The sequence below is a fragment of the Anolis carolinensis genome, unplaced genomic scaffold, assembly GCF_035594765.1.
Source record: "Anolis carolinensis isolate JA03-04 unplaced genomic scaffold, rAnoCar3.1.pri scaffold_13, whole genome shotgun sequence".
Classification (NCBI taxonomy): Eukaryota; Metazoa; Chordata; class Lepidosauria; order Squamata; family Dactyloidae; genus Anolis; species Anolis carolinensis.
The window spans coordinates 1854441-1869355 of record NW_026943824.1 but is presented as its reverse complement, the minus strand read 5'-3'; the positions used below and the strand labels follow the sequence as shown (position 1 = coordinate 1869355).

Below are 14915 nucleotides of genomic sequence, written 5' to 3'. Positions count from 1 at the left end.
TAAAAATTTGATGACACATTTCAATTTATATGTGTGTGTGTGTGTATATTTGGAGACTTGGGTCAGCCTTGCATATATCACACAATAATAATAATAATAAGAAGAAGAAGAAGAAGAAGAAGAATTGTGTGTGATTGGTGTGGACTTGGCTTGGACTTTTAAGTGGACATAATGATAATAATATTAATGTTGATAATAATAATAATAATTGATGGGTTGCTGTGGGTTTTCTGGGAGAGAGGATCTCTCTTGTCCTTTGCTGAACATAACATGTGTTAGATGTTCTTACTGGGTCTGCAGATAGTTTGTAGGTTGTGCTTCTCCATCAGCTTCCCTGTGCAGTCAGTGGTTTCCTTGATGTCTGGCGAGAACACTTTTCCTCTGGAATCTATTGTATATCCCATATGCCCCAATCAATACGCCTGCGGAACTATAATCGCTGGGGAACCTGATTTCCAACCCGGGCAGCTTTTAGGGACGGACCCTTGCGCGTGCGCAGAGGTGACCCGCCGGCCAAAATGGCCGAAGAGAGGAAAAAGTGATCGGTGCGTTCTTTCCTTTCAAGTTCCTTTTTTGCTTCTTCTTCTTCCTTCCAGGGAAGCGAAAATAGGACAAGATGTACACAGCAGGGACGGAGAGCTTCTTGCGTCAGGCCAGGTAGGAGGGAGAAGGGTTTAGAACAGGCCTGGGCCAACTCGGGCCCTCCCTCCAGGTTTTGGACTCCAACTCCCAGAAATCCCAGCCAGTTGTATGTTTTCCGGGCTGTCTGGCCATGTTCCAGAAGCATTTTCTCCTGACGTTTCGCCCACATCTGTGGCAGGCATCCTCAGAGGTTGTGAGGTATGAAATAATATCACAACCTCTGAGGATGCCTGCCATAGATGTGGGCGAAACGTCAGGAGAGAATGCTTCTGGAACGTGGCCAGACAGCCCAGAAAACACACAACAACCCTATATGATATACCTCACAACCTCTGAGGATGCCTGCCATAGATGCGGGCGAAACGTCAGGAGAGAATGCTTCTGGAGCATGGCCACACAGCCCGGAAAACATACAAAAACCCTATATGATATACCTCACAACCTCTGAGGATGCCTGCCATAGATGTGTGCGAAACGTCAGGAGAGAATGCTTCTGGGACGTGGCCAGACAGCCTGGAAAACACACAACAACCCTATATGATATACCTCACAACCTCTGAGGATGCCTGCCATAGATGCGGGCAAAACGTCAGGAGAGAATGCTTCTGGAACGTGGCCAGACAGCCCAGAAAACACACAACAACCCTATATGATATACCTCACAACCTCTGAGGATGCCTGCCATAGATGCGGGCGAAACGTCAGGAGAGACTGCTTCTGGAACATGGCCATACAGCCCGGAAAACACACAACAACCCTATATGATATACCTCACAACCTCTGAGGATGCCTGCCATAGATGCGGGCGAAACGTCAGGAGAGAATGCTTCTGGAACGTGGCCAGACAGCCCAGAAAACACACAACAACCCTATATGATATACCTCACAACCTCTGAGGATGCCTGCCATAGATGCGGGCGAAACGTCAGGAGAGACTGCTTCTGGAACATGGCCATACAGCCCGGAAAACATACAAAAACCCTATATGATATACCTCACAACCTCTGAGGATGCCTGCCATAGATGTGGGCGAAACGTCAGGAGAGAATGCTTCTGGAACATGGTCATACATACAACAACCCTGTGATCCTGGCCATGAAAGCCTTTGACAACACAAAATCGCATTAGTTTTTTAAGCTGCTGCATCACACTGTTGTTACAAAACCTTGGGCTGTCTTAACCTGTAAACTCTTCTGTTGTACTAGGGAAATCCAGGACGATGAATTGAAGAAATTCATTTCTCGAATCCACAGCTTCCTCCAGAATCAAGACTTGGGGAGCGAAACTATTGACTGCTTGCAAAGGCTCCTCCTTATTGTCTCAGCCACCAAATACAGGCGAAAGTGAGTGAAAGCAAATGCTGCTTGTTGTGGATTCAAGTGAAAGTTAATGACAGAACTGGGAGGAGAAGACAGGACTGTATGGGTATAAAAAGACTTCGTAAAAAGAAGTATCCTTTGTTAATAATAATAATAATAATAATAATTTTATTTTTATACCCCGCCTCTGTCTCTCCAAAGGGGACTCAGGCTCTTCACTCAGGCCTTTGGATAAAGATTGCTCATCCCCATAACAATCCTGTATCTGTGACCATTCTTGTACCAGTTTGCACTTTTTACCTTTGTCAACTTGATATAGACACAGGGTCTATTCCCATCCCAATTTGCACTTCCAAGAATTTGCAGCACTTTTATCAGTCACCTTGTGTTTACAATATTTATATGGTGCACCTTACCCAGTCTACTTTTACAACCTCTCCGTTTTAATCCATGTTTTTATTAGTTCTTGTCATTTGTTTTTATTGGCTAATGTTTAAATGTTTATAATTGTGCATGTCTCTTGTCTATTGTTGTGTTTTATATTGCTATTGTTTTTATTCGGGCTTGGCCCCATGTAAGCCGCCCTGAGTTAACTGAGGTATTCCTGTATATTTTGACATCTGAAAATATTCCTTTAGAGAGCAATTGTTCATGAGAGAGCATCTTACAGACCTCAGATCAATAGAATACAATATCAATAGTAAAGTGTCTTAATTTCATGTCATCTTGCTTTCACAACTTAATGCCTTTGCTTTTGTGATTAAGTGATTGATTGAAATGACTTCTTGCAGGTTGGATAGCAAATTTGTGGAACTGCTACAGACAGTGCTATATCTCCCAAAGTCCTCTGAGCAAGTGCAGACTCTTTGTGCGGCCATCTTGAGGGAGACGTCTCCATATAGTGACTTATCCCTGTCTTGGGATAAGATCCAAGACACCAGGCTCTTGAGTCTGGTGTTCCCCATTATGCTAGCCCAGGTAAGTTTACAATGCCCGTGGATTGAAATAAATAGATATTATCCATTTTTGTTCCATAGTTAGTTTGGCCCACTTCGTGCTTAAATTTTCAGACATTTTAAGGTCACTAGTAAATAGTATGCTTTTCTTGGCTCTTTCTAAAGCTTCCCTCATGTGGTGACTTCTGGTATTTACCAAAATCTAAAATTTTACTGTCAGCTAAAAGCCAGCTTTCAAAGCCACACTGTATATCTGATATTATTTCGTCCTTTGAAATAAAAGTTGCAATTAAAGCTACAGTTAATAGTAGCTTATTATTTTAATGCATTCTATTTTGAAATGAATGCAATAAGGAAGAATGAATGGGTCACTATGAGTTTTTCAGGCTGTATGAATGCAACACAAGAAAGACTGGAGTTACTGTATTCGTTTACCAAGTAGAACTTACTTTTTCAGAGTTGACCTGAGAGGACATTGTTTGAGATATTTTGGCAAGAATTGTTCAGATTTTCTGCCATTCTGTTATCAGTCCTAAGAGTCTTTTTGCTCCACAAAGTTATGGAAAAAATAATGAGCAGCATATCCAAAGTAATGCAACATTTTGATGAACAGCAGAAATATCCCATGTAGCTGGGAGATTCTGGAGACAAGTAATGTTTCCAAACCCTGGTGTATTTACAGGGATCTAGATTATATTGCTAAAGCGTGGATACCTTTTTGGTGAGCTTCATAGGATTTACTGTAGCTTTTGTGGCTCATTCCACTGTTTGCTTCATGCAAAGGGCAGTAAAATGGAAGACATAGAAGCTGTGGGGCAGCATGTGGTGAAAATCCTCGAAGGCAGACTTCCTGAAGGTCCGAATGCAAGGCACCTTCTTCCCCTCTTGTCAAAGGTCATCAGTCTTGCACCAGCGAGCCTTAATGAAGGTAAAAGCAACAATCTTGTGACTGTATGAAAGCAACTTGGCCTGAGAAAAGGCCAGAGGTCTGGTTTAGAGAAAAAAAACCCAACTTATCTCACAGTTGTATTTGTCTCATTGCTTTGCATCCCTAGATCAGATCAATCTGCTCAGCAAAAGGATGGTGGACTGGCTGAGATATGCCAGCGTCCAGCAAGGAGTTCCCCAGACCTCAGGAGGCTTCTTCAATCCCAGAGCAAGACAGGTGTGGAATTGCAGTACCTGAGGTTCAAACCCAAGTTTTGTTTAGGAAGGGATATAAAGGACAGTTGTGAAAAACTAGAAGTGATGTCCTGTTGCCTCTTCCCTCCCTCAGCCAGGTCCCATTGCGGAGGTAGATGGCACAGTCGCTACAGACTTCTTCACTGTGCTTTCCGTTGGGCAGTATTACACCGAGGACCAGTGGCTCAACATGCAGACTTTTTCCATATTACGGAAGTGGCTCCTGTGCTATGGTAGTGATGGAGCAAACAGTCCAAATTCTGGTAAAGATCTTTGTCATAAGGAAAGTGTGATTTCTGGGTTCATTTGGCTGATCCAGGGTTTAAATGATGCCCTTCGAGGCAAGAGAGGAAAGTAGCAACAGCATGCTTTTTATTGTTATCATTTACGAGGGCTATCCACAAAGTAGGTTACGTTTTGGATTTTAAAAAGGACAAAGTATAGGATAAATCATTTACCATATGCAGCTGAAAGGCACATTCCAATACTACAATCTCACCTAATCCCCACTGAAATCTAGGCCCGTTTCATATAGATAAATGAGTTTGAAAAGGTCTGCCCCAGTAAATTTGCCGCCTCTCTCCTCCGTTTCCAACAATGGGGGCGTGGCTGGCAGCACAGCGTTTTGGCTACGCTGCAGGAAGGGAGAAGGGAAGAGCTGAGGACACAAGCGGGGAATTTACTGGAGCAGGACTTTTCAAACTCATTTATCTATACGAAACGTGCCTAAATTTCAATGGGGATTACGTGAGATTGTACTATTGGAATGTGTCTTTCAGCTGCATATGGTAAATGATTTCTCCTATACTTCGTCCTTTTTAAAATCCAAAAAGTAACCTACTTTGTGGATAGCCCGTGTATTATTTATATAGCACCCACACTGTACTTTACAAGTAAAAAAACAACAAAACAGTTGCCTGCCCTCAGGCATGCAATCTAATCAAGACATAACACAAAACCAAAAAAGTGTGCATTTAGTTTTAATTAGGAAAGAATATGCCTCTTTGTAGACCTTTTGCTGACTCCTCAGACTGTTTTTGCTGATCCCATTTTATGGCTTCCCTTGCAGATGACAAATCTGAGGTGGATGGCTCTATTGTGTCCATGGTCTCTGTCACCTCCAGCTCCAGCCGCCTTCTTCCTCCAAAGGAGCGCTTGAGGGAGAAGGCTTTCGAATACTGCCAGCGTCTTATAGAGCAGTGTAACCGCCGTGAGTCTTCATGGTGTTTTCCTTTTGATGCTTGACATGCTGTCAAAAGGCTGACGTTTACATCTTTCAACTCTTTTCCATACTATATCCTTTCCCAGATTGCAACATATGGAATTCATTGCATATGGTTTTGTATCGTCCTCTCCCCAACTGTATTTGATACTACTAGCACTTTTATGGCCCAGTTCTTTTTAGGAGCCAGCCCAGGATTTTATCAAGCATGTTTGTTTTATATGATCTTATTTGTTTTATGACTTGCTTTATTGTTGATTGATTTGTTTTATTGTTGTGTTTTATATTGTCTGTTTTGCCTGGGCTTGGTCCCCATGTAAGCCGCCCTGAGTCCCCTTGGGGAGATGGGGCGGGGTATAAAAATAAAATTATTACTATTTTATTGTACGATACAGCAAACAAGAAAAATATGCTGGATTTCGTATCACAAAATCATAAGTCGAACACTTCCCAAGTGTCTAGGACTGTGTGATGTATTTTTGGATGATGCGCGCAGATCCCAGCAGGGTGGCCTTTTGCAGTTGGCAGATCGTAATTTTTTATTATTATTGTTATTATTATTATTATTATTATTATTATTATTATTATTATTATTATTTTATGACACAGCAAACAAGATAGATATGCTGGATTTTGTATCACAAAATCACAAGTCGAACACTTCCCAAGTGTCTAGGACTGTGTGATGTATTTTTGGATGATGCGCGCAGATCCCAGCAGGGTGGCCTTTTGCAGCTGGCAGATCGTAATTTTGTCAATGTCTTTTGTTTCCAAATGCCGGCTGAGATCTTTTGGCACGGCACCCAATGTGCCCATTGTTGTTGTTGTTGTTATTATTATTATTATTATTATTATTATTATTATTGCACTTCATCCTCCCACCCACACCCCAAGATTGTGAATCTCGGTAGCAATCCAACAGTGACTGTGTTTCCACTTTGCCAGGGAGTCACTTATGGGGCAAGGGCCAGGCATCACCCTGGTGTTGAGCATTCCCAACCTTCATTATCAGGGGTTTGACTTGGATTTGTTTTGTCTGCCAGGTGCTCTGAAGAAGGCAGATGCCGAGCTGCAGAAAGCAGTAAGTAGCACAGAGAGAGGGAGACCTTGTATATTAAGGGCAAGCATTGTAGGATCCGTCACAAGCAGCTCTTTATCTTTCCCCTGCAGTGTCTCGTTGAAGCAATCACCATCATGGATATTATTTGCAGACAGGACTCCTCTTACGTCTACCGCTCACTCTCTTGTCTAAAGAACTTGCACAGCCGGATCAGTGGAGACCTTTCCTACGCTCGGGTGTTGCTGCCTATTGCCCAGTTCTTCCTGAACCACAGTATGTAAAAATAATTGTATTTCCCCTTCTCAGGGCACCACCCTTTATACCCTTGGTAAAGCTTACATGCAATCTGTCATCGGAAATCTAGCTTCGGTTGGCAGGTGTATTGGAACTTTATGTGGATTCACATTGCAGACGTAAAGTGCATTGCAGTAATCTATTCTAATATTTATGTGCTTACTATTACTACTGAATATTACATTTGCTGTGCTCCTCCTCCACAACAATTACTACTGTTATTTCCTCCTCTATCTCCCTTGAACACAGCAACATTCAGGCAAATAACGTTGTATTCCTGCATTATTTCGCCTTTCCCCATCGTAATTATAATTATGCTCCTCGACCTTTTTGTACTGGTTGCTCTTTTCCTGATTCCTGATTACTTGATATTATTCAGGACTCCTCCCTACCTAATGCGACCTTAAATGAATCTATTGCACTTAATCTGTTTACAAATTTGTTACTCATAATGTGCACCTTGCTTATCCACTATTGCAACCTCATTGTTTTTAATTTGATGTTTTAATTCCGCGTTGTGCTTTTTCGCTTATTGTGTATATTTTATTATTGGTTTCTGTTTTGTCCTTTGATGTTTCATATTTTATCATTGCTTGTATTTGGATTTTGCTGTAAGCCGCCCCGAGTCCCCTTCGGGGGAGATGGAGGTGGGATATAAATAAACTTATTATTATTATTATTATTCTCTTGTCCATCCCTAGGCGAGACAGCAGCAGTGGACTCAGAGGCTGTTTACAAGCACCTCTTCACCAAAGTCCCCGCTCAGCTCTTCCACAGCCCCATGCTGGCCTATGAGTTTATCCAGTTCTGCAGGCACAACCTTCCGTTATTTGCAGAGAGTGTCAGCATCTTTCACCAGAACACCCCAAACATATTCAAGGTACCAAGGCTGCATTGTAAGCCGGGGGAGAATTTTGGAAAGTATATGCACAGATGCTGTAGTCAAATACATCTGGAGGATGTCAGGTTCAGAAAAGTTGGTACCAGCCTTACAGGGCTTGATAGACAGCAGGATATGATTTGTTACATGATGCAAAATTATGTTTGTATGAGAAGAGATTAAACTCTTAGCTTCCTCCCCTGTTTTGCTGATTTCTGCCCACTGATAATTCACTTGGGATATGCAAAGAGTGTAGTCCCACTCATTACAACTCTCTCTCTCTCTCTCTGCAGTTCCTAGCATGGAATAGTCCAGCCCTGGTTGCTGAGTATATGGACATTTTACCAGCCTTGCTTGGACCAGACACGGCCCTGGAGATATTTCACTTGCTGCTCGACCTGCCTTGTTTGGCTGCTGCGCTGGATGTCCAGCTGAGGTAAAGTTGCCTTCATCCTGTATGGTGTCTGGGGCTATAAGCCCTCCCATGCCACAAGTGGCCCCATCTGCTTTGAACTGTTGCTCCTCCAGCAACAGTGCAGCTTGATAGGCAGGTGAGAGAAGCGAAGGCCCAGAAACCAATTTCCCACCCACTTCTAGGATGGCAAACTAAGAAGACTATAAGAATATTTATTTGCATTTAGCTAGCTCTGTAATGATAGAATAATACATTACCTTTTTTGGATTTCCTTTTTTAATTATAGTGTGGATGAAAGGATAGAAATTCTTTACATTCAACTTAGTGAATGTAATTCCTGTGATCTCTGTGCCTCACAGAAAGCTCCAAAGCTGAGTGGCTTTTCCCCGCAATTTTGACCCCTTGGGCACAAGTATAAATGGCACCATTGGTGGACGAATTTAGTGGACGAATTTAATTATACATGCATTTTAAATTTTATAACTCATGGTTTAATAGAGTCTAGAGTTTTAATTGATGTGGTACTGTTTTATTGTTTATCATTATGTCATTGTTTTATTGAATGTATTTTGGGCAATGTAATTTGCCGTCTGTTGTAAGCCGCCCTGAGTCCCTCTGGGTGAGAAGGGTAGGGTAAAAATGATGTAAATAAATAAATAATAATAGTGCTTAGTGTTTTAGTTAGTTTGTATTTATAGTTTTAGCATTGCTGTCTTAGTCTTATGTTGTTTTATTGACTATTTTGGGCAATGTAATTTGCCGACTGTTGTAAGCCACCCTGAGTCCCTCTGGGTGAGAAGGGTGAGGTAAAAATGATGTAAATAAATAAAAAATAATAGTGCTTAGTGTTTTAGTTAGTTTGTATTTATAGCTTTAGCATTGGTGTCTTAGTCTTATGTTTTAGTCATGTGTTTGAGCTTCAGCATAGTTTAATTATACATTGGGTCCTTGGCATGCACTGGGGTTATTGTAGAGCATAAATAGGTTGCTTTTATGCTTCATAACACGAGGCTTTAACATCACACAGAGCGCATTTAAATGAACAGGCCCAAAAGAGCTGTTATTAGAATACTTCTTTCTGTTTTGAAAGCATATGGCACTTTATCACTGCTACTTATTTCCATGATACAGCACTTTATGAAACCTGTCCCCACTGGGTTGCTTTTAATTACTCTGATTTTATCTGCTTGGATTTTAATGTATTTGTCCATTATTTTATTTTGTGTATTGTTGGAATGTTTTAAGTTTATGTTAAATATGTTGTTGTTGTTCGGGCTTGTCCCTGTTGTGAGCCGCCCCGAGTCTCTTCGGGGAGATGGGGCGGGATATGAAAATAAAGTTTATTATTATTATTATTACTAGCTGTGCCCAGCCACGCGTTGCTGTGGCAAAGTGGTGGTGGTATTGGTTAAAAGTTGTTGTGGAATTTTAATTTGATGTTATTTGTATTTTTTTAAATTAATTTTATTGTAACTTATCTTTTTTATTTATTATATTTTATTATTTTGTTGTATTATTTTTAGTTATTTTGTTATAGTATTTTATTGTATTAATTTTTTAGTGTTTTTAATTATTTTTATTGTATTATTTGTATTTATTTTATTTTTTATTCTTTTATTAACACTGGGCTGAGTGGGTTGCTAGGAGACCAAGTGGGCGGAGCTTAGCCTTCTAAGTGGCAGCAATTGGATAAAAACAATTATTGCTCTCCCTCTAAGGAGGACTTTATTTTTCTTTTCTTTTTGTTGTATCAACCTAGAGGCATGGATGATGGGTTGTGTTGTTAAATTTCGAGGTTGGGGGGCCTGTAGTTTTGTTGTTTTGTGGGTTGCCGTGATGCCATCACTCATTTATATACAGTAGAGTCTCACTTATCCAACACTCACTTATCCAACGTTCTGGATTATCCAACGCATTTTTGTAGTCAATGTTTTCAATATATCATGATATTTTGGTGCGAAATTCATAAATACAGTAATTACTACGTAGCATTACTGCGTATTGAACTACTTTTTCTGCCAGATTTGTTGTATAACATGATGTTTTGGTGCTTAATTTGTAAAATCATAACTTAATTTGATATTTAATAGGCTTCTCATTAATCTCTCCTTATTATCCAACATATTCGCTTATCCAACATTCTGCCGGCCCATTTATGTTGGATAAGTGAGACTCTACTGTATATAGATTATCACTCTGTACTGCATTGTAATAAGTGAGCCTGTATCCACAAAAGCTCATGCTGGAATAACAACCTGTTTATCTTAAGTGTGCTGCCACATTCCTTTTATTTCCTGCTCCTCCCTTCCTCTTTTTTATGCTGCAAGAGACTAACATGACTATTTTTTTGGTAATCTACTACATTAGGTCTCCCCAGACACCGCTGTCTGAACGGACGCCCCTGGACCCCTCTTCAAAGCCAACCACTTGCCAGGAAGCCCTCCGTCACCCGGAATACAGGGGCCTCTTCCAGTATCTCCTCCGGGCCGAGTTGGGGCCTGGAGAGCCAGGCAGGTAGGACATATTGCTGGTGTCCAAAGAGGACTTGGCTGGGGAATTCCCACCCTTGCAGAGTAAGGATCTCTCTGTCTTAATTCACCCAGTGAAAAAGTGATTTCTTCCCCTCATTTTCTTTTGGGAAGAGGGAAGCATTTGTGGAGTGGCTGGGATGCCCCGGAGACTGACAGCTTCTGCTGGGGTGTTTCCAACAGGTTGGCCCCTGCCCGGCAGCTCCTGGGGTCTGTGGCAACTTCCCCGCGCGTTGTGCAGTGTGCAGAGAGCGTCCCTGTCTTGCTGCAACTCTTCTTTGGAGTTGTAGCCAAGGTAAGTTGCCACTTGTTTTTGTTTTACTTTGTTCTTGTACCAAAAGAATGACAAGACTGATGCCTGGTATTACTAATGTCTTAGCAATGAACTGAAATAGGCCACACCACAAAACTCCTCAGACTTTTCTGGTGACATCACACGGGCCATCTCTTTCTCCAGTTTGCAGATGGGTCCCTTGCAAGCAAGCTGGTCTTGGCAATGCTGGAGAGAAGTGACCAGCTTTACGAGGTTCCAGGGTTCAAAACAGAAGTGTACAGGTGAATAGCGGGCTTAACAAGAGGTATGAAAAAAAAAGAACCCACAACTCTTGGTTGTGTGCAGTCCTAAACCACTCTTATTTTATTGGCAGAGTGATGAGCTCCCAGTTGCCTGTTCTTTGCAAGCTGCATCCGTCATTGGTTGTGGAACTCTCCAAGCCGCTTCTGGAGTTTTCAGGAACAGTCACCAACATCCAGAACAAAGAGGATATCTTCACCCACGTGGTAAGGATAAATCTACATGTGCCAGACACACATGCATGTCCCCCTTTTCCTTGTTTCGATACAAGTTGTCATTCTGCTTAAGAGAAATCTAGGATGTTTTGATCTCTGGTCTCTGATCGCCTTTCCTCTGCATTTAAATTTGGCCAAATGCATCTTTCAGTACATCATTTTGGATTTGAGACTAAATCTGTCCTATTTGCTCATGTTTTAGTAAAACTAAATTTGTTTGTGTTTTAGTAATACTAATCAATTGTTATCTATTTTGTACCAATTTGTGTGTGATTCTGGTTTTAGTTTAACACTACTTAGTGACTGATTTGTGCTAGCACTTTATGGGCTGAGACGGTTTAAAGCTTGTTGTTCTCTGCAGCTTTGCTGCATCTGTTGGATTTTAAATTGGTAGGGCTTATATTAGTATGCTGTTTTACGTAAATGTATGTTGTTTGAATGTAAATGTATGCTGTTTGGTGTAAATGTATGTTGTTTGTATGTAAACTATGTTGTTTATGTAAATGTATACTGTTTTGTCACGGTACTATAGTGTGCTTTTTGTGAGCTACCCCAAGTCTCTTAGGGGAGAGTATTATTATTATTATTATTATTATTATTATTATTATTATTATTATTATTATTATTTTATGACACAGCAAACAAGATAGATATGCTGGATTTCATATCACAAAATCACAAGTCGAACACTTCCCAAGTGTCTAGGACTGTGTGATGTATTTTCGGATGATGCGTGCAGATCCCAGCAGGGTGGCCTTTTGCAGTTGGCAGATCGTAATTTTGTCAATGTCTATTGTTTCCAAATGCCGGCTAGATCTTTTGGCACGGCACCCAGTGTGCCCATCACCACCGGGACCAACTGCACTGGTTTCTGCCAGAGCCTTTGCAGTTCAATCTTGAGGTCCTGAGAGCGGCTGAGTTTTTCCTGTTGTTTTTCGTCAATGCGACTGTCACCTGGGATGGCAACATCAATGATCCAAACCTTTTTCTTTTCCACAACTGTGATGTCTGGTGTGTTGTGTTCCAGAACTTTGACAGTCTGGATTTGTATTATTATTATTATTATTATTATTATTATTATTATTATTATTATTATTTTGTATGACACAGCAAACAAGATAGATATGCTGGATTTCGTATCACAAAATCACAAGTCGAACACATTATTATTATTATTATTATTATTATTTATCATTATTGTGTGTGCCTATATACACACACACACACCTATATATTTTTGTGTGCAGCAGTGTTCCAAACCAGATGTCTCCCAGAAATAGACAACAAGTTTGTCATCTCATAACAGATCATTCCCCAAGTCTCCATAGAGTTGCTGCTAAACAAGAAGACCCTCTCTTCTTACTTGGAATGCTGTTTTATTTTATTTACGAACGTGCCTTGTATTGTCGTATGGAACTGTATTGGCCCTTGTTCTCAGTGCTGCGTCTTCCTACAGGTGTGGGCCATCGGCGAATACGCGTCGGTCTTGCATGACAAGAGGTGCACAGCCGAGCAGATCAACAAATTCTTTGAAGTTCTGGAGGCCATGCTCTTTGAGATCACCCAGCTGCGTCCTTCGGCCACTGTCCCAAAGTACTCTCCCCGCATCATTGCCGTGCTGATGACAGCGCTGGCCAAACTTGCATCACGCAGCCAGGACCTGATCCCAAGGTGTGAAATGTGGCAATCAGAGAAAAGCCAATGGCATGTGCCTCATTTTATTTCTGTCGCAGGGACTGGTAGAGCATGTACTTTACATGTCGTAGTTATCAGTTTACACCCCAAATCTGGTGAAGTGGGATCTTATTTAGGCAAATTTACTGCCAGAAAATAATAATAATAATAATAATAATAATAACAACAACAACAACAACAACAACAGTCCTAGACACTTGGGAAGTGTCCGACGTGTGGTCCAATACAACAGCCAGTAGAGTGTCTGCTGTGGACTCGTCTTGTTGTGTTTCAAATAATAACAATAATAATAATATCACACAGTCCTAGACACTTGGGAAGTGTCCAACGTGTGATCCAATACAACAGCCAGCAGTGTCTGCTGTAGACATGTCTTGTTGTGTTTCAAATAATAATAACAATAATAATAACAATAATAATAATCCTAGACAATTGGGAAGTGTCCGATGTGTGATCCAATACAACAGCCAGAAGAGTGTCTGCTGTGGACTCCTCTTGTTATGTTTCAAATAAATAATAATAATAATAATAATAATAATAATACATTACACAGTCCTAGACACTTCGAAAGTGTCCGACGTGGTCTCCAATACAACAGCCAGCAAAGTGTCTGTTGTGGACTCGTTGTGTTTCAAATAAATAATAATAATAATAATAATAATAATAATAATAATAATAATAATAATAGCCCTAGACACTTGGGAAGTGTCTGACGTGTGATCCACTACAACAGCCAGCAGAGTGTCTGCTGTGGACTCGTCTTGTTGTGTTTCAAATAATACTAATATAATAGAAGCAACCCCAGAGGCCATCCAGTCCAACCCGCTTATGCCATGCAAGAGTAGCCCAAAGCACCCCAGGCAGATGGTAATCCAGCCACTATAGTAATAGTAGTAGGCTCAGTGGAGCAGTTTGAGAATCACTGACCTCGTAGAAGGCAATTTGTTAATTTACATTTCTAAATCGTAGGAATTTATGAAGCTCACCAAAACCTTTCCCACTGAAAGCTCATTCAGGAATTGAAGCCAGTTCCCAGGCTGCTTTGCAAAGCCTTGCAGAAAGAACCTCAGTCTTGGTTGTGTGTATTCCGAGACATTGCTCCAAATTGTTGCACACTCACTGTTTACTCATGTTCTTTGGAATCTCCGCACAGGGTCTCCCTCTTCTTGTCCAAGCTGCGGACGTTTGTCCAAAGCCCGGCGGTTGTGGCCACCTATAACGCTGACGACGCTGAAGCCATCCTGACCCGAGCCACTGAGCTGATGAACTTGCTGAAAATGCCCAGCGTGGCTCAGTTTGTGCTGACGCCATCGGCCGAGGTCTCCAGCCCCCGCTTTCATCGGGACACACACACCTCTTTGCCGCTTGCCATGAAGACAACCAGCCGGCTTTTGGAAGGAGGAGAAGGAAGAGGAGCTGGCTCCGTTCCTGGCTGAAGCAGGGGAACCTATGCCTTTCAACCCTCTATGCTCAAGGTTCTTGGTTTTGGTGGGTATTTCTTAGCATTTTGACATGAGCTGGATTGATGTAGAGAAGGACAACGTTGTGAATGGTGCAAAGAAGTCAGTTTGGTGAAAGTGAACCATTTCCGTTCCCCAAACGGATTGGATTATCCATTTGTTTGGTTTGACTGAGACAGACCTTGCTGAGTTCCTGGATACCTGGCGAGTCCCAGGCGTGTGTTGTTCTTGAATTCATTAATATAATTCATTTAATTCATTATATAATTTACAGGCTTCTTTTGTTGCCATGTGGGCGTTGTGTCCCAGTTCAGCGAAAAGCATTGTTTGTTGGGTCTGGACTCACATTCCTTTTCATGACCAGACAAAATAAACACAATGATACCTCAGGATAAAGAATGGCAAAAGTTGGGAGATGTTCCCTTCTCTGTAGAAATATGTAATTGGAACCAGTTAATTTCAATTAGTAGAGA

At 41.3% G+C, this 14915-nt stretch overlaps 1 protein-coding gene across 5 annotated transcripts; it reads left to right on the top strand.

The window, feature by feature from the left end:
* Positions 1–342: 342 nt before the first annotated feature.
* On the top strand, positions 343–14709 carry ap5z1 (adaptor related protein complex 5 subunit zeta 1). Of its 5 annotated transcripts, none has more exons than XM_016997813.2 (17): positions 343–545; positions 1848–1985; positions 2753–2939; positions 3701–3845; positions 3973–4082; positions 4194–4362; positions 5169–5309; positions 6365–6402; positions 6492–6654; positions 7377–7555; positions 7849–7991; positions 10338–10484; positions 10682–10793; positions 10956–11053; positions 11146–11278; positions 12744–12958; positions 14136–14709. In XM_016997813.2, the coding sequence occupies exons 1-17, from the start codon at positions 358–360 to the stop codon at positions 14416–14418; spliced, it is 2589 nt and encodes an 862-aa protein (XP_016853302.2). In that variant the 5' UTR covers positions 343–357; the 3' UTR covers positions 14419–14709. The 5 variants fall into 5 exon arrangements, with proteins under 5 accessions (XP_016853302.2, XP_062820644.1, XP_062820645.1 ...); XM_008121727.3 differs by having other exon boundaries at positions 487–657; XM_062964574.1 differs by lacking the exon at positions 12744–12958 and having other exon boundaries at positions 14136–14341.
* The last annotated feature ends 206 nt before the right edge of the window (positions 14710–14915 follow it).

Bases quoted from the DNA above. Each gene is read 5' to 3' on its own strand.
- ap5z1 (XM_016997813.2), top strand. From the start codon at position 358: ATGTCTGGCGAGAACACTTTTCCTCTGGAATCTATTGTATATCCCATA. The intron at 546-1,847 runs GTGCGTTCTTTC...CTGTTGTACTAG, and splicing joins AAGAGAGGAAAAAGTGATCG to GGAAATCCAGGACGATGAAT. The intron at 10,485-10,681 runs GTAGGACATATT...TGTTTCCAACAG, and splicing joins GGGCCTGGAGAGCCAGGCAG to GTTGGCCCCTGCCCGGCAGC.